The 27060-nt window shown below is 38.0% G+C and overlaps 1 protein-coding gene across 4 annotated transcripts in view; it reads left to right on the top strand.

Moving 5' to 3' along the window:
- triqk (triple QxxK/R motif containing) overlaps positions 1–2514 on the top strand; it is a 66626-nt gene extending 64112 nt beyond the window's left edge. For all 4 annotated transcript variants that reach the window (XM_007249361.4, XM_007249364.4, XM_007249363.4 and 1 more), the window contains one exon: positions 1149–2514. In XM_007249361.4, coding sequence (XP_007249423.1) covers positions 1149–1256 — 108 coding nt within the window. In that variant the 3' untranslated portion in view covers positions 1257–2514. The remainder of the gene's footprint in view (positions 1–1148) is intronic.
- Positions 2515–27060: the final 24546 nt, after the last annotated feature.

Below are 27060 nucleotides of genomic sequence, written 5' to 3'. Positions count from 1 at the left end.
GAGCGAGCGTTGTTTCGTGGAGGTGTTCTGCTGCTTTACTTTAGTTATTGTGATCAAAGGAACGTAAATACAAACAATTCCAGTCATGAATAAACAAAACAAACATTTTACTGATGTTTGATGTATCATGTTCTCGTCCTGTTCTGTGTCTCTTCTGTTTGTCTCTGTGTTTTTCCCTCCCTCCTGTTTTTTTTATTTTATTTTTTATTTACATTTCCCCTGCACGTGGCCCTGTGTGTTCCTCCCGTGTCTCTGCCTCTGTCTACAGTGCGCATACCTATGTTTATGTGTAGCTCCGCCCCCTCGTTACCTGTTCCCAGATGTTTCCTGTTTCCTGTCCTCTCTTGTGTGTATATAATCCCTTGGTTTTAGTGTCCCTTGTCGGTACTTGTGTGTTTTACATCAAGTCAGGTTACCTACTTCTTTGTTTTTTTTCCTCTATGTACTGCTTAACTTCTTATTGCTTTAGTTTATTGTTTGTTGGTTTTATTTCCTTGTGTTTTTCAAATAAATATTCGCAATTGAGTCTGCTTCCGCGTCTCCATTGCTCCTCATTTGACAGGATGACTGTCTCTGTTTTATATAAACCATCTCAAGATCAAATATTCTGTGAAGCATGATTTGTGTGCAAGTTATGATGTAAGAATATAAATCAAACCCAAGGACTCTTTTCTTATCAAGGAATTAAACTTTTGTTTTGCAATAGAAAAGCTGCTTTTGTTACCCAGTACCCTATACCAACTTTTATGCTGGTTTACCACAAATGTATAGCATGCTAACATTAGCACATATAGCTTAATGACCATTTCAGGGTTGTCGGAAGTGAGAAAATGCACATTTTAGGAATTTAGTTGTAAGAAAAAAAAATTCAGTCCAGAGAAGCTGCTGCCCAGATAACACGCCCATGTGTGGCCTGTATGGGTATCGTAATTGAGAACCAGAATGTTTTGTGCACGTTTTTTTTTTCATGTGGGTCACAAATATGGAGGTCAATGATGGGACCAGGAGGGGTTAAAACATTAAGGTGGGCTATAACAATGTTGTACATTTGTTGCCCATCTGGAACCCAACTAGTTCTACTTTTAACCATATTTGCAGCATTTTTAATTGACTTTTGGTTTGTTTTTCCTCTTTCTTCGCTCTTCTAGGACACCATCCTGGTGGTTTTGGCCGTGCTGGTCTTTCTCCTGTGTGTTTACGCTTTCTTCTACCTCAACCTGAGCACAGAGCTTAACCTGGACAATGAAGTGGACTAATCACCTGCACTTAATGACACTGTGGGGGACTCTTGGAGGCTGGGAGCAGCAACCTTTTCATAGCCTGCCTCGTTTACAGAGGCTGAACAAGACTCTCTACTCTCTACATCTAAACTACATCTGAACATCTCAGTGGCCTTTGTGACTGCGGAGGCTTAAGAAAAGACCAAACAAAGGCAATACAGTGCATGTGACAGAACGGAACGCGGAAGTGCCAAGGTCACTCTTTTTTTATTTTGTAAGATGCTGGAATGTCCTTTCAAACAAAAGGTTATACAAAGAGTGAACCCTTGGTTTTTTTTTTTCATTTTCCTACTTTTCTATGTCCTTTTGAGATTAAATTGTTATAAAATCTTTCCCTTCACCTGTTTTATAACCCCAGCTGGCTCTCATGTGTCTCTCCTAGTTCTCCTGGTACTTTATGGCCAGTATCAAGGTGCACTTCACATTCTTTAAGGCTCATTACTGTGGCATTCCATCTTCAGAAAGAATTATGGAACGCTTTCACCGTGTTATTTTTATTTTTAATTTTTTTCTGTGTGTTTCTCAGTGCAGTCATGCATGCGCATTCCTCTCCACAAATCTTCTGCCCGCGGATCTATGGATCTCAACTCTGGAGATTAAAGACGGAGAGCCAGCCGCTGATTGAGTGTGTGTGTGCGGAATACTGAAGTGCTCTTTCTGTCACACACTCTGTCAGAGCCCATCTTATTAGCATCTTAAATACCGTCAGCCTCTATGAATGAGTAGCAATAAAAGCCCTTTGTCATGAAGACCTTGACGTGCTCTCCGCTAATGTGTGTGCGTGTGTCATTTGAGGAGTCTGAACAAGATGAAAAACACGGCCCTCCGCCGCTCGCTGACCTGCAGCGCTTCCCTTATACGTATCAGACAGAGAGAGAGAAAGCGAAGGGGGGGGGGGAGGAATGTGTGAAGGTTGATGACATTCAAGATTAATTTACGCTCCTTTTTGTATTGTGTATTAAAACTCGTGCAAACATCCCGAACCGACTCATTTCATTCCAGAGAGAGTGGGAGTTGGTTTATTATTCCCTGCATGACGTGCACGTCTCTGCTCAGGATTAGTGCCTCGCTGCTTAATGCTTGTTTTCCTAGGAAGGGCCTCTGTTATCATTAATTGAAGAATCAATTGAACAAAACATTTTTCTACTTTGTTTCTGGTATGAAGGCAAAATCTTCTTTTGTGGCAAGACTGTGTTCAATCAAAATAAAACCTTGTATATGGCTTTATGACTAATTGTTTTGTATTTGTTTTTTTACTTATGGCTCTGAAAATACCTAATTACAACACATCCTTATGCATGAAGACCAGTTGTGTCCAGAATTGATCTGTAAAATATAACAATTTCACAGCTATAGTTTCAAGACACTCTCAGTGAACCCTTTAAAAACTCTAGAATTGAGGACACTGAGCACATTATTATTGAGTACCTTTGGGTAAACATCTGTGCAGGATAGAAAAAGTAAGTGAATGCTCAACTGTATTCAGCCTATGGGATTCAGGTCTAGGTATAAAAATACCTATTTACAACATACTGTTATGCATGAAGACTTTTGTCTACGTTTTGTCCTGTAAAACATCACAGCTTCACAGCTAACCTTTGAAGAAACAGTAAGTGAACCTTTTGTTATATATACATATAAATACCTGGATTTCTGTGTTAATTATTAGTAAAATGCAGCTCTGGATGATTTTTTTTTTTTTTACCAAATTGAAATCCTCTGGAATATAATCAAGAGGAAGATGGTTGATAACAAGCCATCAAACCAAGCTGAACTGCTTGGATTTTTGCACCAGGAGTGGCATAAAGTTATCCAAAAGCAGTGTGTAAGACTGGTGGAGGAGAACACGCCAAGATGCATGAAAACTGTGATTTAAAACCAGGGTTATTCTACCAAATATTGATTTCTAAACTCTTTTTTAAACTTTATAAATATGAACTTGTTTTCTTTGCATTATTTGAGAGCTGAAAGCCCTGCATTTCTTTTGTTGTTGTTGTTATTTCAGCCATTTCTTATTTTCTGCAAATAAATCCTCTAAATGACAATAATTTTATTTGGATTTTAGAGGAATGTTGTCTGTAGTTTATTGAATAAAACAACAATGTTCATTTTACTCAAACATAAACCTATAAATAGCAAAATCAGAGAAACTGATTCAGAAACTGAAGTGTCTCTTGATTTATTTTTTTTTCCAGAGCTGTATATGTACATTCAATTTATTTTGTCTTTAATGGTTTGGATAAGTTTAGAGATTGGAGAGGCTTTTGTTCTGGCAGTAACTGTATTGTAGCTATAAAAAAAAAAAAAAAAAAAAAAAATATATATATATATATATATATATATATATATATATATATATATATATATATATATATATATATATATATATTTGCCAGTAGTTGCCATATACAACTGTGTATCAATATACAGTAAAAAAAGATTACACAGCAAAGCTCCTTTTGTTCAGATAGTTTATTTGTTTCAATCTGAGAGACAAAATGGCTAATTTGCACCCTGTTTGTAACGATGTAAACAGTTAATTATGAAAGCTAATGACTGTGTAAAATGATCGTAGTCCGTCTACTAATTATGTAATTGGCCAAATTGGCAGTATCTCAGTGCATGTGTGTCTTCTTGCAGCTTCTTCATGTTGTGACTGTTTACCTTCTTCAGTTAACAGGTATATGTGAGCTGTGTATTGTGTTTGTGTGAGTGTGTGTTTGTGTGTGTGTGTGTGTATTATAGACTCAGCTGCTGCTGTGGTCGCCTGGCTGTGGGAGAGCTCCCGGGAGGACACCTGTGCTAGCGTGAGCTGGGTGAGGGACCGTCTGTGCTGGAAAAGCTTCGGTCAGCTTCGGTCATTAGGCCTCTGGCAGCTAAAGTGCGGTAGCCTGGCCTGCCCATGCCCACAAGCCACTGCTGTCAGCTCCAGCCAGCGGGGCCGTGTTAGTTCACGAACCCGGCTCTACAGCTGGGAATGATTCAAATTCACACCTCACCACGCTCATTAGGAACAACAGGTGGCCAATAGTGGGCAATCAGTAGGAGCCGAACTTATCAGAAGAAAGCGGCACGCCATTGCTAATCATCTCTATAGCTGCTAAAGCCAGCGCATGCATTTATGAATATGCTGCCTTTGTCAGGAGGTTTGCTGGAGCTGCGCTCACAATGGCACTGAGGTCGCTCCTTGAATATTAATGCCGTATTGACTTGTTGAGTCCCTCAATGGCGAAGGGTTTGGCCAATCTGGCCACGTTCATTTGCTGTTCCAGGAAGATTTCAGAAATGTTAACTTAAGAACTGCTCTATTCAAAAGAACAAGCCGGTAATAACAGTCTTCACACAAATAAGCTCATGCTAAACACTGAAACAAGTGTACACACTTGACCAAAGGCATTTACTGTAAAATATAGCCAAGAAGCTTTTCTGTCCAACACATTAAAAAAAATTGAAGGGTTTTTTTACTAAAGCCATTGATTCTACATATTTTAAAACAAGTGGAAGCATAAATGTTTCTTTATTTGCTCAAAGCATTATTTTGTACTGTAGTTATACACTATGGGTCAGAGCAGTATAAAGACTCTGTGGAGCAGTGGAACTGTGTTCTCTGTAATGATGGTGCTCCATCCCATAATTTTGGGATGAGTTGGGAAGTTGGGTGAGAGGTTCTGTTGCTGAATACAATCAAATTCTCAGAACAATGCTCCAACATCTAGTAGAAAACCTTCCCTGGACAGTAGAGACAACAAAAGTAGGATAAACTTTTATTTTTAAAAGACTGATTTCAGAAAGAACAGCCAACGAGCAAGTATCTCAATATGTTTGTTTATATAGTGTGTATATTTATCAGCAAATAGGGTTTCACTATTGTTAAACATCCTCTTTTACAGTCCTTTTTTATAAATAGTACTAAATAAGGTCAGTTGTGGACAGTTGTGAAGTCAATAAAAGATATTAAATGCAAACCCATGTATTTCATTGTTTCATGAAGTGTAGATCTAAAATAGAAGATTTACTGTTGTTTGATTGTTATTTAAAGTATCTATACTTCAGTTCGAGTACATGGTTTGTGTAATGTACCCACTACTGAGCACAATTCACATTCAGCCACCAATTATCACTGAAATTCACCTTTAAATCACCTTTTGGTTTTGCCTACGTTTGTGTTTTGCATGGCCATGTTGTCAATTTTAATCTAAACTATTACCTGTATCCCAAAATTCAGCATAACTGCAGTTAATGAGATATGTCAGATATGTCACTCAGTCCATAAACAACCTTCCAGACTCAAAGGGTTAAAAAAGAGACTTCTTGACAGGTTGAAGGTTGTAGCCAAGCTGGACATGTGCCATGTTCATGTGCTGCATTATCTGCAAATATTAACCCAGGAAACATTTATTACAATCTATAGAAAACAATATAAAAAAATAACATGACTCATTTATCACTGTGGAGGCAAATATACAAATTGGACAGTGGCTATATATTGTATTACAATGTAACTAATTAGTATCTGGGATTTTGTTTCTTCATTTCTAAATGAAGCCACTGACACTGCACTGGTCTAAAAACCATGAACATTCAGTTGACCAGTTGGTCATTAAATATGCAGTACTATGTGAAAAATATGAAGTTATTGGTCTATATTACACCTGTCTTGATCTGACCATTATTCATCATCTCACCCCTTTGCTCTACCACGTATCCCTTTCCCTCTGTTTTGCACATATCACTGGTAAGAGAATGGCACAATCAACCAAAGGAACCTACAATTTCTAATATTTTCCTCACTATATTACAATAGTTTACTGTGCAGTTTCTTTGTTTTATGGCAATCTGTATATAATAAAATTGCTAGTAGTTTGTCTCAGTATATAGCTAGCTAGCTAACTTTCCCATTCCACCTTAAATGGCGCAATAGGTGGCAGACAGTGCAGTATTTATTTTTATGGAACAGAAAAATAAAATAAAAGCTAATTTCAGGTTTCTATTGTCTCACAATGCAGCAGAACAGCAGAACAGCAAACTGGGATCCAATTTGTTCCACAGAGAACAGAAAGCTGAGGCTGCAGTAAACACAGTGGACTCACCATAACTGGAGAGCTGGAGACTGGAACAACTGAGTCAGAATTTGGTGGCAACAGCATGCATTGATGGACTCAACCTACGTAAAGGAGGTTGTTTTGGGTTTTACAATTAAGGATTTTTGGCCAGGTTCCTTGGGTCTGTTGATATCAATCAAATATTGCTCTAATGACAGCACAGTTTGAGCCTATTTTATGTTAAACCTGTGCAACATGTGCCTACAAAACACACGTCTAGGTTCAAGTGAGAAACTGTGTAACTGTATTTTATTTCCATTAGTGTCCCTCCATATAACTGATATCTTTAATGTACTGTCTACCTTCACCCTTTCAGCTTCACTCCGTCTCCTCTGTCTCCTTTGTGATGCTGCTTGATGAGGCCTGCACAGCAGCTGACTTAGCCAGTGATCTATGCTACCTTTAATGCAGCTCTGAAATCGATTTCACCGACCCTGCCCGCCATTAGATCCAGCTCTTTGCTAGGCCGCCTGAGCAGCGTGCAGTAATTAATGCAACTTACAAAAGGTTGGGTGACCTTGGCGGCCGCTCTGTACTGGAGATCTCGGCTAATTGCAAATGATCTATTGAATTTTATTCCCACGTCTATTACGTGGGAATTAATCAGCTGCTACCGAGGCAGTGTTTAGCTTAACCTTAGCTGCACCGCTAGGAGATACGTCGCACGGCGCCCGAGCTTTTGGGTGACAAATGGACCGGTTGTGGCGGCCTGCGATTGTCTCATTAGTCATGTGAAGTATGTCAGGCAGAGTAATTACTCCTTCTTGGGTCCACCTTCCTCTCCGTGTCGCTGAGAGGCCTTCCCACACACATGGAGCCATGCACCTCCCACAAAAATGCTCCAGTGTTTGTCTAGCCATGAATCATAATCATACTCTAGCATTGGTTGTAAATGGGGGAGATTTACAGTGTGGAGACGGCTAGTAGCTTCCTCTTATCTACTAACAGGATTTAGATGACGGTGTCAGGCTTTAAAATAAGAGCACATAATGCACAGTAAATAGGCTTAGTGTTTTTGTAAGATTTCTTCTTACTGATAACACTGTTATTGATGATCTGATGTGCAGTAATTTGAACTTTATGACATTACACAGCAACCTCACCAACTACTGCACTGACTATCCATACACTGAATGATACATTATGTCTAATACATCATGCATGTGTAAATTGTATCTATTTACAAGTGTCTGAATAAACTGCCCTATTTTACAGCAGGCCTGATCACATTCTCTATGAAAACCACAGCTGTCAGTCTGTGCTCCTTCATATCTCATACCTTGATTCTGGTGAGGATGAAACCGAAACTTAACACGAAGCAATGCATATTAAACTGATGCACATCAGATGCCCAGTGCATCTGTTCAAATGTACAAATGTCTCAGATATGGGTCACATTTAAAATATCATTTGGACAGGCTAAAACCTAAGAGAAAATTTAATTTGAGCCACCTTAACTGATGTGTGAATGTAGCCAAATAGGCCCCAAAACTGTAGTTTGTTTCATTGTCCATGTTATTTGTGCATAGATCAGTGAAGAATAAAAAAACAGCTACAATTATTATGGATTAAAACAATGTGAGAGGAATGACTGTGCATGGAATTGTGGGATCTCAGGCAAAGAAACGATAGCACTTTTAGATATCTGGAAAAAAGGATCATGTTAAATGTCAGCAAATAATAAGAAATAAAAAATAAAAAAGGATGGTTCTGCAATGCCATGTAAATGTAAAGTGAATTCAACAAAAATACATAAATACCAAGGCTGGCAATGTTAAAGTATTAACACAGAGGAGACATCCCTTGTAAAAGAAAAGTGCATTTAAGTATATTTTTTTAAAGTATACTTGACATGGAAAAGTAAATACTATTTAAAATTGAAATATGTAGTTAAATTCATACTACATACTATTTTGGAACAACTTATGACAACGTATGATACTATATTTCACTTGTAATTAAGCTATATTTAAACACAACATAAAAGCATTAGATTGTGCTTTTGAGTGTTTTTTTCTGAGAACCTGATTGTCGATTAAAGTATGTATTTTAAACACCATTTTTAGTACAATTGAAGTATTTTGTAAATGTACTACTTTGCATATTGATGCACATATTGTGTACACATTAATGCTATTGGAAAAAAAAAACACACTAAAGTGCACTATTTAATGCCACTCTATTCAACCAACACAATATATAATTCATTTTAATGTGTATTTTCATTGAGTATATCAAATCGAAAATGCACTTTCAGTTTTCTTTACATAATTTGAACGTACTTTTAATGTTCTTAAGTATACTTTTATTTTACAAGGGATCACCAGTTGTAATGCTCTGGAGCTGGTCTTGGTTCAGATAGAGAGCTTTGGGGCAGGTGAAACATGAAGCACATGGAGCAGATAGGACACCCACCCTCATTCTGGCAGAATTCCACTTGCTTACTTATTAAGCCATACATGAAGTAATTCAGCACCAAAGCATTTTTATTGTGTTACTAATAGAAATAAAATAAATAAAGCAAGGAGCTCAGTCCAGCAGTCTCCTTGGTACAGTACAACACAAGCTCTAGTTCTCTACACTCTCAGCGTAGCTACGTAAGTGCGCTTGCGCTTAGTGTAAAAGTCTCTTAAAGGGATGGTGTCAAGTCTACTGGGTTTTGCACAGGAAAGGATAGCTGTATTATTGCTTAAAGCCACATATCTGAGGTGTAAGTTATATATATATATAACTTGTGTGAACAAAAAGTGATCTAAACTTTGTGGTCTAAAATTGCTGGAAAAGGAAGTCTTTAAAATGATAATTTACATAATGAACACAAAAAGCTCTGAGGACATTTGTAGTTGCTTCTCTTTTAGGTTTGTTACCATAACACGAGTTTGTCTCATTTAAAAATGTCTTATATTTGAATCAGCACACAGCAAAATATTCAGCCAGAAAGTTGATCTCTATCACATCTAACCCTCAAATACTCCAATCCACTGTTATTCCAAAGGTTAATGAGCGTTCTGTTTTTGCTATAGGCAGCATTTTATTCATTAGATATTCTAGCTCTTGCCAATAATTCTATCTGTCTAGCAGGAAGTAAGTATCTGAAACAGTGCCATTGACAGCACATAATTATTTCAGTGGAAAAGAGACTGTACATTTGCTCTTTGTTTTGCGCTGAAGACACCTCAGGTTTAATGAGCCCTTGGTGGCCACTTATTATATCATTACTCCCTGCCAGCCCCCAGCGTCTCGCCAAACACAGGGACGCACCCCCTGACTTAAATAAGTGCTGGGACAAGTGATGGAGCTGTAGCTTCCCAAACTAGCTAACAATATAGATTATCATTTTTTTTTTTATAATTAGATAATAGGCAATGTCCAAAAAGTTGTGATTAAACGCAGCATTGCATTCAAACTTAAAATAAGTTATAAATGAGTAATTTATAACTTATTTGCATGTAACTAAAAAGGCATAAAATATAAAAAATGGAAAATATTGCAAAACAGACACATACAAAGCAGTTTATAACATTCTGTACATGTGCAGTGGCCGACATAACCAGTGTATAACATCGCTGTCCAATGAAAAACAAGTATCTCCATTTTTGTCGATTTTTAGTTACTTATTTAGTAACTAAACTTTAGTTTTAGTTTAGTTACTACATAATTCCAACCCACTAACTGTCCCTCACACTGTGCCAAAATTATTTTTATATTAAATTGAATAGACCAATAGAAATACTTCAAATGACCTGTAATAAACTCATTTTACATTCACTTCCATTAAAGGTTAAAAAAAGGCTCCTGTAAAGTTGCTGTTTTGGAGATACTTGTTTTTCATTGGACAGCAATGATAATAAAGCTGATCCATTAAAATATCAATAACTACTAATAATCTGACATTCAATGTTTTTGTGTCAAATAGAAATGAATAAATTAAAGGCAAATAAAATAATCTAACAATGAATATTCAAAAGTTTTTTTTCCCCGTCTTTTGTTAAGATGCAGTTTTGGAGGTACAATGTGTGCACTGCTGTCTGTGAGCACTGAGGAAGGACAGGAGCATGACCAACACAAATTGTGCTGAAACAGATTTAGAGCTTCTCTGGCTTTACATCTACAAAGACAAGCTAGGTAGGGTTTACTAATAGAAGTCAGTTAAAAACTCTGGGAAAAAATAAGAGACCACTTAAAATTACGAGTTTCTTTGATTTTACCAAATTGAAATCCTCTGGAATATAATCAAGAGGAAGATGGATGATCACAAGCCATCAATCCAAACTGAACTGCTTAGATTTTTGCAGCAGGAGTAAATGTATAAAGTTATCCAAAAGCAGTGTGTAAGACTGGTGGAGCAGAACATGCCAAGATGCATGAAAATGTGATTAAAAACCAGGGTTATTCCATCAAATATTGGTTTCTGAAATCTTAAAACTTTATAAATATGAACCTGTTTTCTTTGCGTTATTTGAGGTCTGAAAGCTCTGTATCTTTTTTATTTCAACATTTCTCATTTTCTGCAAATAAATGCTCTAAATGACAATATTTTATTTGGAATTTGGGAGAAATGTTGTTTATAGTTTATAGAATAAAACAACAATATTCATTTTACTCAAACATATACCTATACATTGCAAAATCTACTGAAGGAACTGATTCAGAAACTCAGAAACTGAAGTGATCTCCTAATTTTTTTTTACAGAGCTGGGTATATTCCACAACCTTACTAAGTATCTAATAATGTATGGATTTAAACCATAATATACTGCTGCTATTGTAACTTGAGAAAACGTTGCAACACTCTTGGTGTCCTGGCATGAGAAAAATATAGAAAGCTCTCCTCTCAAAAAAATACAAAGCATTTCTAATTTATTTTCGTTGCACCATAAGTGAACCCATAAACATTCAGAAATCATAAGCACACAATGTTTCCTTCAACACCCTGAATATGAGTCTAATCTTGATGAATTTTTGAAGAAATTTCAGCTTCAGCATATTGATCTGCTTATATATCATTTATACATGAGCCTGCGGTTCTGCAGTACACTGGGTTTCAGAGCCTATGGACAAAAGCACTGTTTGTTCTGTTTTGGCTCTGGCTTTGAACTCTCCATGGTGCTCGCTCCAAGAGTGTGCTAACAACCAGCTACTGCCACCTGCAGTTTTTCTGTTCTCTCCTGCCTCCAAAAAAACAGCCCTGGTCGATATTCTTCTTTTGTGTTCGCCATTACAGCAGAGTGGGTTGGTAGGTTAATACAGTTTGTAGCATCTTCTTTATTCTTTGAGAGCTCGTGACTTTTGGATATAGGTTTTTCCAGCCTGTGTCAGTAGATGATCATTTATGGAGGAAGATTTGAAGATGGAAACAGGAGAATTGAAGAGTCTGGTTAGAATTGGAGTGTTAGAGGCCTGACCAAGGGCTCTTAAGCTTTCAGTGCATGGTTTAGGTGTGTGTGAGTGTGTGTTCAGTATTCAGAATGAGTGTCGACTGCATGCTCCGGTGAAGCACACTCTCCCCCAAATGTGTGTACAGGCACCTGCAGCATTGACTGGCAGGAGAGATGAAGCAGGGCTCAATCTCAGGAGAGGCTCATTTACGAATTTCAATTTTTATCCATCTATCTCTCAACCTTCCCTCCTTCTCTCTCTCTTTTTCACTCTCTCTATTTCTCTCTCTCACATTTTGACCTGCCACTAAATATGCATGTCATCCACATTATGCCTCGGAAGGGGTCCTGTGATATCTGCCACAAAGACATTGATCATTTCATTATTATTTTGTAGCAATTTAGATCCATTTTAAAACATGTGCATCCTTTCTTCTGGTATAAATACTGGTTGTTCCAGCAAATACCACAAGTAAATGGCACACATGGACCTGCCCATCCACTCTACGTAAAATAAAACAGGACTTACTGTGTTGAACAAGGTTGAAGTTCTAGCATATATAGAACATATATAGAACTTTTGACAATGGACAGGAGTAAGCATGAACATCTGACTGACCTGCACCAAAACAGATCTATTAGACTTTTTCCACAGTAGCCATTCTGTCGGTTCCAACCACACATGATACTTCAGCAAGACTTGGTTTCCAATACTTTGTTGCTGATTTGTGGTTTGGCCCTCCCTTAAGCCAGTGTATATGGTATAATCATCACTGCTGATCAAGATCCAGAGATGCTCCATCCCAGTCATACCACCTTATCACACTGGTTAATGTATATGAGGTCTTCACATATTCCCATTTGTCCTAAATCAACTAGAAAAACAATAGTTTAGTTGCAATATTACATATACATATACTACCAGTCAAACACTGTCAACATTTGTTATTAGCTTTTAAGCAATTTAAGTGTTAATAATGAGCTAAAATGGTACAGTGACTTCGAATGCCTACGTAGATAAGCAATAAACTACCAGGGTTTTTTAAGAAAATGAACAAAATAAGAAAATGAATTTGAGGAAAATGTCTTTGTTGACTCAGTTACAGCACTCTCTACTGCAGTATTTCGACAGATTTGAATCAATAGAGCAGAAATTTTGCAATGTCTAGGTAAATGTTTGAGTTAAATGAATGTTGTTGTTTTATTCTGTAAACTACAGGCAACATGTCTCCCAAATTCCAAATAAAAATATTGTAATTTAGAGCATTTATTTGCAGAAAATGAGAATTAACAGAAAGAATGCAGAGCTTTCAGACCTTAAATAATGCAAAGAAAACAAGTTCATATTGTAAAGTTTTACACACTGCTTTTGGATAAGTTTATGCCACTCCTGGTGCAAAAATTCAAGCAGTTCAGTTTGGTTTGATGGCTTTTGATCATCCATCTTCCTCTTGATTATATTCCAGAGGTTTTCAATTTGGTAAAATCAAGGAAAAACACCATCATTAAGTCGTCTCTTTTTTTTTCTGTGTTACTGTTTGGTCCTGTGTTATATTCTTGCTACATTAGTGACTCACTTACTTGGTTATTTCTTCACTTGATCACTCCAAAATGTGAGTAAGGGAGCCCAGTACACAATGTCCTGATTTTAGAGATATTATATAGGATTTGCGGGCATCAGGGAGCTACAATATTCAGGAAAAACCCAACAAGTCACTGGAAAAGTGACCTTTTTTTGGATCTTTCCCTTTTGCCTTCTATCTACATCAATTTTCTAAATGCACAATCTCTCCTAAGGACCTTCCTATCTCTCTTCAATCTTTACAGTATTCCCCTCCATAGACTGACTTATTTCAGTGTGAGATATAAGAGCTGACCTCTATATAACACATCCTCTATATGCTTGCCAGTAACAGTAGTGTATAACCCAGTCATTAAAGGTATAAAGCTCTGCTGTACAACTGGTGGTGATTCACGCTACACTGCCCACTCAGGTTGCACTCTTCCACTGTCTCTCTCTCTCTCTCTCTCTCACTCTCTCTCTCTCTTTCCATTCCTCTCTTGTTCCATGTTCCTTTTGTAGTTTATTCTTATGAATGACACAATATCCTGGCTCACTGCCTGGAGATCATTTGCATATCAAAAGAAGCCATGCATCATATAGTACACAATTAGCAATTATCATTAAAGCTCGTTTTGGCGGAATGGTGCGTACGAAAGCTCTCAGGTCCTCAATGCACATGACGAGTACAGTCTCATCACCTCAGATTTCTATAGAATTCATTCTCCGTGTGTAATGTGATCTAAAAGGGTCATATTTAATGACAGGTGAAGACAGCTGAAGCCATATTCACTCTACTACTGAAATCTTATCGATTCAAGCTCATCCAACATTTCTTCTGGAATCAAGGCTATTAAGAGGGAGTTTGATCCACATTTGCTGCAGTGACAGTCTCTACTCTGGGAAGGCCTTGTACTATATTACATGTTGGTGTACAGCGATTCTTCAGTGTCTCAATCTATTTTAAGGGGAGATTATTTAAGCTTTGCCTTAAACTACACTGTTAATTATAAATGTGCTTCAAATGGTTCTTTGAGTGATGTCAAACAAGAGCCAATTTTTAGTTTAATAAAGAGAGTGTTTAAAATGTGTATGTTAGAGACGTGCAAATATGAAGAACCTTTAAATAAGCAAAAAAACAAACAAACAAATAAAACAAACATCAAATGATGGTCTCAAGATGAATTTGTACATACTGTAAGTGATTAAAAAACTTTTTCATTATTGATTTGTGCAACCAAGACACTGAAACCTAATTTAAAAATTAGCCTAAGCCTAACCTAATACCTAACCATAGTAGACTTTAAAATTTGCACTACTCCTGCATGATTTTGTGTCCATTAATTATGTTTTATAAGCGTCATAACTGAGAAAAGTAGCTTGAATGTAGCTGTAGAGACAGTGTTTTCTCAATTCTTCTTCCAGTACATGGCAGACAGGTTGTGTGTATTTGGCAGAACAGTAATACCAGTGGACTTTACAACTTTCCTGAAGTATTCTTTTAGTTGTATATGTAAAAATGTTAAGGTTTACTCTGACTAATCTGTTTAGACCCAGAATAATATAAACGTGTTTGATGGGGCACCGAAGGGTCCAGCAGTCTAAAGCGCTGCCACTATGAGTGGGAGATTGCTGGTTCGAATCCCTGTCATGCAGCTTGCCATCATCTGCCGGAGCCCTGAAAGAAAAAAAAATTGCCTTGAGGCCTTGCTCTCTTTAGGTGGGTGGATGACGCTCTTTTCCCTCATCACTCCTAAGTTCATGTCGGTCAGAACAAGGCATCTGTGTCATTAAAGACTTTGAAATTCCTTCTGTTTCTGCATAACTATGAGATATTCTTTTAATTGTATATATATATATATTACAATTGTATGACACCTTTTTGGGTGGTTCTTCTGTTGCAGTGCTCAAAAACCTATTAATGCACCATTATGAAGATTATTTTGAGTGTATCTGAACTGATTAAAAGTGCCTGTGATGCTACTCGGCAGCAGCAGTTTGAAAAGAGGTGGAGGCTGACTTTACTTGTGTTGGAGGAGGCATGTGCGTTTTCTTTACCTTTTATTCCCCTTGTGTTGTGGCATCACTAGTGATGGGGGATATACAGCTGAATTTATAATAATAAAAAAATAAGTGTGTTTAATTAGCGATAAATTGGATTATAGATGGTGCATTAGACACCTACAGCATTCAGTATAGCACCCCGCACGAGCAACAGCCCAGAGAGTGTGCATGAGGCTATTCGGAGGGAACAAACCACCGAGGCTTCCTATGGAATATTAAAACTTGCCTCAGTATCTGGAATATAAATGCGAGCTGAGAGTGTGCGGCGCGTTTGAATATGCTGTGAATGCATTAGCAGGATTGGCGTGTGTGTGTGGATTAGAACACCTCTGTGCTTTGTGAGGTGTGTGGTAATGCCTGACTTAAAGGATTTCACTCTCTATAACAGACTCTGATTGCCTCCTTAATCCCTGATGTGTTTTTAATGGTTGGAAGGTGAAATGGAGATGGAACACTCCAGAGAAAGGACGCGCGGTGATACATGATGATTAATACGAGCGGAAGAAAACTTTCTGCAAGTTTGTTTAAGGGCGGCCTTTGGTTTCCGCTGCGAGCTCCAGTGAATGTGAAATGGGATGTAAACAGGGAGGGGAAAACAGCGAAGGGTTCACGCTCCTTAAAGGCTTGATTAGGGGCTGTGCATTGTGTTTTGTGCTCGGCTGAATATTGCAGGTGTTCAACAGGTGAGCCATGACACCAGGCCTGCTCCATTTGCATTTGTGTTCTCTCTCTCTCTCGCTCACTATCTGTTTGCACTAGCTCATTGTGTTATTCATAGACGCACACCTGGGCTCTGCGCACCTGGGTCTGCTGGCTGTCAGATAATGGCACACTGCCAGTTCCTGTCCAGACCAGGAACCACACACACACACACACACACACACCACACACACACACACTTTCTCTCTCTCGCTCCCTCTCTATAAAACACACACCAGTGCACACAAAAACACACACCGCACAGACACTGACACCTGAACTCAAAACCAAAAGCACTCACAAAAATACTGTACACACACCCACACTCCACACACACAGGTCTAGTACTGCCTGCATAGATGGACATGATGGACTCTTATAGATATATTATCTACATGCCACTTAACACTACACATTTATAATGATATGATGATTGTAATGATTTATAATAGGTAGTTAAATCTATATATAAGCCAATATTAATACATATGCAAGTACAGTAAGACCAGCATTATTGTGCCCCAGTTTTAGTTCAGTAGGAAACCTTTTTGAAACCTTTTTTTTTTTAAAACACATTACTTGTTTTTAAACACTTTCCATTTATTTATACAAATAATAATTTCTATGCACTATAAAGCCATGTTCTTTCCTTGATTTCACTTGATTTGTCTTTCATTTGTTGGGTAAATCCATTTATGGATTCATATGGCTAGCAAATCAGGCAATATCGAGGTAAGCATATTGTATTTCATTAAAGATTTTAGATGCACTCATCAACAGTTTGCAGACATTGTTTATGCAAAAAAAAATAATAATGTGTGAGTCAGCCCAGTATACAATCTTCCAATATTTGGCATATTGTACAATGTTTTGGTATAATTGGCTTGCGAAAAGCTGAAATCTATGGAACTGGGAGACTCATGCAATGTTCCAGGGAAGTGGGTTACCTGGGTTTGCTTCAGCAGGCTGACCTAAAAGATTGTAGCTGCCGCATCAAAGGAAAAAACAAACAAACAAACAAAAAAAACTGAAAGTAGCCAAACTTATTCATAGCTCTTGAGATTCTGACAAGGATTAAAGTGAAACTTAATGTGAAGCATTGCTCTGTTGCACATGTGTGACACTTACAAAGTGCTAAACATTCAGGTAGATGTCAGATTTGGGTCACCTTAAAATGATTTTAAAAATGGCCTAAGCTAAATATCCGATTTGGTCAGAAAATCAGATGTGGGCCAATTTTTTTTTGTGTTATAGCCTAAATTTTCAGCTTTTCCAGATTTTCCAGAATGTGTTGGAAATAAAAATGAATCAATAACAGCAAGAAATGTTGCAGAATGTAACAGCATTTACTGGTTAGGCGGCAATCTTTGCTCTTCAGCATCACTAAGCGCAAAATTAGTAACACAGGTGTATCCCTGGATATATTTAGGTTGCTATACCATGAATCAGAGCCTCCTCAGAGGTGGGTACAGAATACATATGATTACCAACATATACAGTATACAACAATACATTCGTTATTACACACTTAACAAGAACTGTCCCTGTGGTCTTCTATTTCCTTACTATGTTCCTCACAGTGGAAACTGACAGGTTAAATCTCTGAGACAATGTTTTGTATCCTTCCCCTGAACAACTATGTTGAACAATCTTTGTTTTTAGATCATTTGAGAGTTGTTTTGATGAGCCCATAATGCCACTCTTCAGAGGAGATTCAAATAGGAGAACAACTTGCAATTGGCCACCTTAAATACCTTTTCTCATGATTGGATACACCTGGCTATGAAGTTCAAAGCTCAATGAGCTTACCAAACCAATTTTGTGCCTCAGTAAGTCAGTAAAAAGTAGTTAGGAGTATTCAAATCAATAAAATGATAAGGGTGCCCATACTTTTGCACCGGTCAAATTTTGGTTTAATGCATATTGCACATTTCCTCATATAATGAAATATTACATCAGTTATTAGATATATCAAACTGAAATGGCTGTTGCAAACACCCAAATATGTAGAACTAAAATGATTAAGATTAATAGGGGTGCCCAAACTTTTTCATATGACTGTAGAAATACAATGCCCAGATATTCTCAGATCACATACACACACACACACACACACACACACACAGGCCAGGATTCCATATAAATCCACACACACAAACTCACAACACAATGTATACACACACATACATACATTACCCACCCACCACTACTGTCTCTGACAGACACCAGCCCAGTGCTGCTGTGGGGAAAGTGTGTGAGCCATGCTGAACAGTGTTTCTGCACAGTGCCAGAGACATGGGCAGAGATAAAACTCTGAAAGGAATGCAGTGTGTGCGAGTGTGTGTGTGTGTGTGTGTGTGTGTGTGTGTGTGTGTGTGATGATGATGCTCCACAGAGCACTGCACTCAGACATGAACTGTCAGGACAGAAGTTAGCCCTCAGGAGGAGAAGACACAGACATGTAACACTGCCCTAAACAAACAGAGCCAGACTCTGCTCTGTGGATCAGGGGCAGCTCATATCCTGAGCACTCGACAATAACCCTAAAAAAGGAGCAGAAAACAGAGGTATGGTAACTCATATAACCACTTTTTACAGTTGTGCTGCTCAGAAAAGTATCTAAGAACGCAAAATCCACTGATTTTATCCCTAATTTACACAGCCAATTACCCAACCCACTTCGATCACTAGTAATGCCCCAACACCTGGAGGGTAAAGACTAACACATGCCTCCTCCAACACATGTGAAGTCAGCCACCACCTCTTTTCCAACTGCTGCTGATGCAGCATCAAAGCACACTCGGAGAAAAGCGCAACGACTCGGTTCCGATACATCAGCTCACAGACGCCTTGTGCTGATCGACATCACCCTTTGGAGTGATGTGGGGAGAGAGCGCCATGTACCCACCCAGAAAGAACAAGACAAATTGTGCTCTCTCAGAGCTCCGGTAGCCGATGGCAAGCTACATGAACAGGATTCGAACCAGCGATCTCCTGATCATAGCGGCAGTGCTTAGCCTGCTGGACCACTCAAAGCCTGAGGCAATCGTGTTTAACAGGACCGTGTCAGGTTACACTTCTTTCAGCCAAGAACAGAAAGCTGAGGCTCAACAAATATGTACAGCTAAAGACTGGATAAACACACAGTAGATCTTTGTCTTGTGAATCACAGATGGTAGGGTGAGAGCTTGGCACAGTTTAAGTCCATACATCCAACTTGTTTTAAAATTTAACCATTTTAAAAAGCCTACATTCGGCATGACAACGCATGGCAATGTCACACATGTTGCAAATGATGAGTCAGTGTTTGTCAGTGGCCTTCCCAATGGATTTTGAATCCAATAGAGCACTTTTGAGATTTGCAAAAAGTGCACCTGAAAAATCATCTAGAAGGAAGAAAGGACCTACCCAGTAGAAGTGAAAGCATATGGAAGTGTTCACAATCTTGGTACTGGAGGAACCCTGAACTTCACAATTTTAGCTTGTCCTTCTCTCAACACACTTGATTTTACTAATCAGCTCTTTAATAAGCTTTTTCAGAGGGTCAGTTTCTTGGTGTTAATACCACGAAACCACTAAATCATGCAGGACAGGGTGCCTCCAGGAACATTGAGTAAAATGGTTAAAACAGTAAACAAACTCAACTGATGTGGTTTGGTGTAAAATACCCTCTTCTAAATTACTTTACAATGACTAGAATCCTTTTTCTATTCGTCTCTTTGTCATAAAATGTTCTGACATTGACATGATCAGTTAGTGTTTTCTAATGGATTCAACAGGTTTAATATTACTGCTAATATTTTCCAGCACTGACCCACCTGATCCAACTGTTCAAGTCCCAGTTTCTCTAAAGCATCTTAAGCTCTGTTCGGACAGGACTGTAATTGAAATTTACACAGGGTCATGGGGTAATTCTCTCTTTCACTGGAACTCCTCAGTGAATTTATGTTAGTCTGGATCCCTCATGTCTCATGAGTTCTTTTCCATCTTTTCTACAGAAAATCACAGGCTGGATTACCTACTGTTTTTCACTCAGTGGTAGTCCGAACATTTTAGGCCCTTCCGGATCCACAGCTCTGGGTTTTTCCAAGCAGGTTTTGTTTTAAGATGGAAACTTTTTTTTTTTTTTTCTGGCACTGATGCTCATGTGTTTAGTCTCTGAGAGCGTGTAGACCTGTCTGAGATTCTATGGGAACACTTCCCTAAACATGAATTGAAAACTTTCTGAATCACAAAATTAAAATGAAAGTTATTTTAATTGTTTTTTTTAAGACCAGAAAAAATAAAATAAGTTTTTCTATGTTTTACTTAGAAAATATTTGTCAAATACATAAAATGGTATGCTTCAATGTGATTATATATCAGCTGTATCAATGTTTTAATATGATCTTACATAGAAACTATCAGAATCAGTCCTGATGCTGTCAGTCTGCCTGCTCTGGACTGCTCTGCTCTCCCAGATACTAAATGGTTCCACCTCTCCTTACTCGTATAAATACCACTAATTTTGCCTTGTTCCTGGCCAAGTATTAAATCTAATTTTGTAGCTCTTCTACAACGTGTTTCCTTTGTTTATTGCCTTTTGTTACCGACCTGTTTTTGTTTAAATTTTTGCCTTGCCATCTATATTGTTTTTTTTTCCATTGCCGAACCATATTTTGTATTTTTTGACTACTCTTTTGCCTTTTTTTGCTGATTTTACCTTGTATGATCCGTTTTTTGCCTGATTACGCTCTGGTATGTTGTTTATATATTTCTTGCCATAATGTTGCTGACCCTGCCTGCCCAAACTACTCCTGTAAGCCTAGCCGCTTTGTTACTAAACTGTGTGTTTGGTATCTGCGAGTGTCTGTCGTGCTTGAACAGGAAGGCCTACATAAAAAGGTAGATTCCCCTCCAAAAATATGACATTTCATCCATTTGGTCTTTTATTATTGGAGTGCTGTTGAAAAAAAAATACTTAAAAAAAAAATAAACAAAATATTTGGGATTAATATTAAAACAGTCCTGGGGGACAATGTTGAGGAAATCTACTTACTCCTACTGTTTTCTTAAGCTTAATTTTTTGAAGTTTATAAATAAAGATAAGATGCAGAGGATTCTTCATTTTACTGTGGTTAAAGGTTAGGTCAGGAAGAAATTTTAAAATTAGGTTAAATTTATGCATTACACTCAGACTGTATTTTAGAATATTGTATTTTATTTTATTTATTTATTTTTTTAAGCGTTTCCTCACTGTTTCCTTGATGTTAGTGTTTGTATATTCCTAAAATCCTTTTAAATGATGCTGAAGTTTCTTATAAGGCTTTTCTTTGTTAACTGAAGTGTTTTAAAAAACAATTAAATGCTTCTCCTAATACCTCAATTATCTTTGATTCATCTTTGTGCTACAAAGCTACCAAGCAAATTAACATGTTCTTGCTAGTTAAACTGGGTAAATTTAACTTTGCAGGACTGGTTGAGAACCTCTGGTTAATGCTGCTGGAATATCAGTGGGTTTTTTTTATCATTTTGGTAACAGTGCTGAGAGACAGAGATGGATGGAGGGAGGACAGAAGGTTATCACAAGACACTCGGACGGACATCACCTATCACCTTCATTCTGCCCACCTCTCTAAGTGTTTGCTTTATCTTCTCATATAATTTGCTTTATATCCTCTATCGTTTTTTTTACATATACTCTGAGAATATGTAACAATATGTCATATATTTCAGCAGCATGTGATTTCAGCAGGATCTGATCTGTGTCCATCCGCTCTGTTTCCCCTCTTCTGCCCTGAAGCTACAGGTCCATTCCACCTGGGTTATAGGGGTGCTTCTTGTCCATTAACAGTGGGGGCTCTGTGTGGACTCTGGGGAGAGAGGCAGAAAGGAGCGGGGGGCATGAGAACGACCCTCATCATGAAAGCAAGCCACTGCCCCATGACGAGAGTGGAGTGTGTAATTGATGGAGCTAAACACGTCCCCTGCCATCCCCTCGAGGCCCAAGCGAGAACGAGAGAGTGACCGGCGCTCTCGCACACAGACGCCACTGTCTCAGCAGGTCCAGCAGCGAGCCCCCCGGGTCAGAGGAGGTCAAAGGGACAGATATTCTCTCAAGGACATTCAAAGAATAAAAGGAGCGCTTTTCATCCTGCCGCTCTCTGCCGCTCTTTTCTTCTCACTGGTCATTCTAGCTGTGTAGGTCAAGGCAGTAATGTACAGAGGCAGGCTGTGTGTGGGTGTGTATGAGAGGACCCTTTCATTAGGCTCATGTAAAGAGGACGCAGGTCTGAATAGAGAGCAGCAGTTGGAATTGTAGTGTCCGGCTCTGAGGTCATCACTCTGTGACCCTCTGTAGTGCAACATTTGCTTATATTGTCAACTTGATGCTTCTGATCTTATCAGTTTCGACTTTAGAACAGCTTAAACCCTAAGGGGGTTAATTAGGGCTACTCGTAGTAGTCGAATACTTGCTTTTTTAATCAAATCAAATTTTGTATTTTCATTTTATGCTTATTTTTTAATCATAGTAATTGTAGTACTGAATTAACTTAACTTTTTTTTCTATTTTTACCCAATTGAGCCACTGTTACACTAGATTTCTCTTTGTGATTTTTTTTGTAAGCGATAATAAACTGTGTAACATGTTGGAGGCAGGATGCAAATGCAAGTTGGTTTTAAACAAATCTTAAAAAACAAAGAAGTGAAATGAACAATCAACTAAGCAATCTAAAGAAAACAAACCAAAACCCAGCACGTTAGTGGCTCAACAAACAGTGATAAAAAAAAACATCCAGACAGGGTCTAACAGGACAGGGTCAAAGAATATACACAACAGAGAACAAAGGAGCACATGGGGTGTTTATGCACAGGCACAGACAAGGGGCACCTGGGGAAAGGAATGAGGAGGCGGGGTTACAAATGAGACAGGTGGGGCTAGGGCGCAGACAGGATAATAATAAAACAAGGCCATGTGCTTAAAGCACACATGGCTGGAAATGCAAAGACTCAGGAGCACATGGGAACAAAATAGGTTAAAACACAAGACACTGCCTGGCCAAAAGAAAAGTCATCACCTGAAAAAAAGGTCACACACTCTTATATTTGGTTGGACCGCCTTTAGCTTTGATTGTGGCACGCATAAGCTGTGGCATTGTTCTAATAAGCTTCTGCAATGTAACAAGATTTATTTTAATCCAGTTTTGCATCAATTTTTCAACTTTTCATGGCTAAATTGGAGCAGCCTGGTGGCCAATCTTCATTAATTGCACATTATTGCACCAGTAAGAGCAGAGTGTGAAGGTTCAATTAGCAGAGTAAGAGCACAGTTTTACTTAAAATATTGCAATGCACACAACATTATGGGTGACATACCAGAGTTCAAAAGAGGACAAATTGTTGGTGCATGTATTGCTGCCGCATCTGTGACCAAAACAGCAAGTCTTTGTGATGTATCAAGAGCCACGGTATCCAGGGTAATGTCAGCATACCACCAAGAAGGACGAACCACATCCAACAGGATTAACTGTGGACTCAAGAGGAAGCTGTCTGAAAGGGATGTTCAGGTGCTAACCCGGATTATCCAACCCCTGTATGTCTATTAAAGTTATTGTAACGAATTGGCCAGCATGCTAATCACTTAGCTCATTCATCTAAGGAATCTGACATACAAATCAACGTTCCAAGTACAGCTGAGCTTCAATGAACTGTAGAGTGAGTATGTTATTATTTTTATGATGCAAGTACTAATTTCAATCCGAAAAAGACAAAAAACAAAATAAAACAATGAGATGATTTGTCTGATGGTCTTCATCGTCTCCTTTGGAGCACATAAATTCTGCCCTGATACAACATATTTTAATGGATGTTGTCTAGCTACATTTCAGCTACGATTTTATTGGCTGGTGTGTGGCGAGCTTATTCAGAACTCTGTGGGAAACAGCTTGATTCTGCTCTTCGTTCACAGTTAAAAAACAGCAATGCACACTGGTGGATGTTGTCCGAGAAATGTTTGTGCAAGAGATACAAGGTGTGGCGTGTAAATTGCTCAAAATTTGTGTATCTCACTTGAGAGCCCTGCGTCTTGTAGCAGAGCTTGACATTACTGCTTTTAATAATCACTACGGTCTCAAAGCGAATGAGACGTGCTGGTTTAGTGCTGCCCGTGGGAAGAATAAACATGTACATTCTGTCCATTCTTGATTAAAAGCTTGTTTGTTCAATTGTGGTGAATTTTAATCTTTTTAAAACATGCCATGTGAGTTAACTTTCCTCTGACTCACTTTCTTCTCTGTCCTCTGTTTCTCATTCTTTCCCTTTAGTCTTGTCTGTGAGCTTCCTGAAGCACAAAACCTGAAACATGAGAGCTAGAAAAGTAAAACATTAAATCAAAATGTAATAGTTCTTAAATAGGTATTATTATCATTAATAGGATCAAACAGGATAGCATCTGGGTCTGGACCTGGATAAGGCAACATACAAACATTTGTAGTTTTTTTTTTTTCAATAAGAACATGCTTTAAATACATTTAACTGACATTTAAATGATAAAATATTGAATTTGTTGACATTGTTTGAGTTAACAATGTGAGAAAGAACAGAATTGTAAATTAAAGTGCTCTATTTTAGCGATCTTTAGGTGAGCCTTCAATCTTCAATCAAAGCTTGATTTAGAGGGTGTCAGTGTGTCTTTGCTATCGTAACAACGGGTAAAGTACACCTTGTACTAAGTAATAAAACTCTTAAATAATCATGGGTGTGTTTTGTGCGGAACATGCAATAAAACAATGAGCGTGTCACTTGCCATTCTCTTTAAGAGCCAGGAGCACTCTAACTTTGCTATTTTATGCATTGCTATTTTAGGGGTGCAGCTACAGTATCTGGATGTGTCTGACGCTTTTCAGCAGGGGAAACTGCTTATAAGTGATATAACAATGGCCTATATTTAGTTTTGACGTAGAATTCTTGTGTTAATGTAGAATAATGCTTTTTTATTTTGTATTCAGTTTATTGCTGATGTAAAAGTTTGCATAGCTACCACTGCTGTATGACTTTGTGTGGATAACAAGCGGCAGTGTACATGCATTGGGCATGTGGCTGTGTTGCAAATTCACTGGTAAGATAGCTATGAACGTTGATTTCAGTCAGTGGTGCACCTGTGTTTTCTGTTGCCAAGATAGCAATACGACAGAAATTTACCTGAACACACCTCACTTCCAGACCACCACACCCATCGGCATAGATATATTCACAAGCACATTTGCCATTTAAATGATGCAGGTGGAAGATGTGAAAATAGATAGATAGTCTACCACCAGGAGTGGTCCAGTCCTGACCTCAACCCAATTGAGATGCTGTGGCATCATGACCTCAAGAGAGCGATTCACACCAGATATCCCACGAATATTGCTGAACTGAAAAAGCTTTGTGAAGAGAAATGATCCAAAATTGATCCGGAGTGTTGTGCAGGTCTGATCTGCAACTACAGGAAATGTTTTGTTGTGGTTTTTGCTGCCAAAGGGGCATCAACCAGTTATTAAATCATTAACATGTTGTGTTCAATAAAACCATGCAAACATTAACATGAAAACATTTAATGCAGAACCAATTTATGCAGAAATCCATGTAATTCAAAAGGGTTCATATACTTTTCCTTGCAACTGTATATGGTCTATATGTGTGTGTCACATTATCCACTGTACTGACCTGTCCTGCTGCTCATCTTTTCAATAAACAAAAAGTTGTTCACAAAAAAAAATCTTATGGTAGATTTTTCAGTGAAATGCATCTATACTTACATACTTACATAAGTTTATTTAATTATCGTAAATTTATCAGAGATTTATCAGTACGTTTCCAGTGATCATTTTACCCCTACACCAGTTTCACACTTGTACCATAATAATTCATCTTCTTTTACATCAATATCTGGAATAAAACACCTTGAATCCTAGGGGTTAACCCATACCTGTCAAGTCTCCCGTTTTGGCCGGGAAACTACCGTATTTTACTCCTCTTTCCCGCCGTCCTCCCGTATTAGTATTTTCCCGTAAATTTCCCGTATAATATTAAGATTAAAAAATATATATTATTGAGGAGACAGGGCACTGACCGCTCTGTGTCTCTTAACCAATCGTGGAGCCGGTTCAAGGAGAAAGTCCCGCCTTTCAGGAGAAACAGCCAATCAGCTTGCAAAGGAGGGTCAGCGTGGGGAAGCCCCCCGTCGCTGTGAGTTCAGGCAGCTAGTCGGAGCAGCTGATGTTAAAACAGATCTGGATATACAGCGATTTTTCTTAAAGAAAGGTAATTGTAGGCTAATCATATAAACTGTGATGAGATTTTTCTGATAGCTGCTTAAAAATACTCGTCTCCGAAATAAAACACACAGATTAAACCTTTTAAAATAAATAAATTACAGCTTGTGACTCAGTTTAACTAGAAATGTGGAGAGGACCGAAATTAACTGAACTGATCAGTAGTGTTCAAAAGAAAAAAGTATTATTTAAAAAGTATTAATTGTGTAGGCCACTTAGGACTAATTTTTACTGATGGAATATGTGTGGTCCATTGCCTTTTAGTAAAAGCTCATAATACTATTTTTAGGTCACCTACAGTCATTTTGCAGAATTTGTGCACCCTTTGTTCAATTTTAAATCTATTAAATAAATAAAAAAATATATCATATAAAAGAGTGCATTTAAAGGCAAAAAAGACATGAAATCTTAACTTTTTTTTAATATCTAGAAAAGGGTTTTTAATTTGGCTGTATTAAAAGAATGACATATGTAGGAATGTCCACAACATTTCAGATTCTGATAATCTAATTGTAGTGTGTAAGTGGTTCACATGTGGTTATTTTAGATTTTTTGTAAACCTGCCTTAAAATGTAAGAGATACTGAACCTTCGTTGGGCTGGTGGGACGACTTTAAGCGGACGGAGGAAAATATCCCTTATTTTTAAATCTAAAACTTGACAGGTATGGGTTAACCGCATA

This window comes from Astyanax mexicanus, chromosome 3, assembly GCF_023375975.1.
Source record: "Astyanax mexicanus isolate ESR-SI-001 chromosome 3, AstMex3_surface, whole genome shotgun sequence".
NCBI classification, from domain to species: Eukaryota; Metazoa; Chordata; class Actinopteri; order Characiformes; family Acestrorhamphidae; genus Astyanax; species Astyanax mexicanus.
The sequence above is the reverse complement of the archived record's forward strand: the minus strand, read 5'-3'. Positions and strand labels throughout refer to the sequence as shown.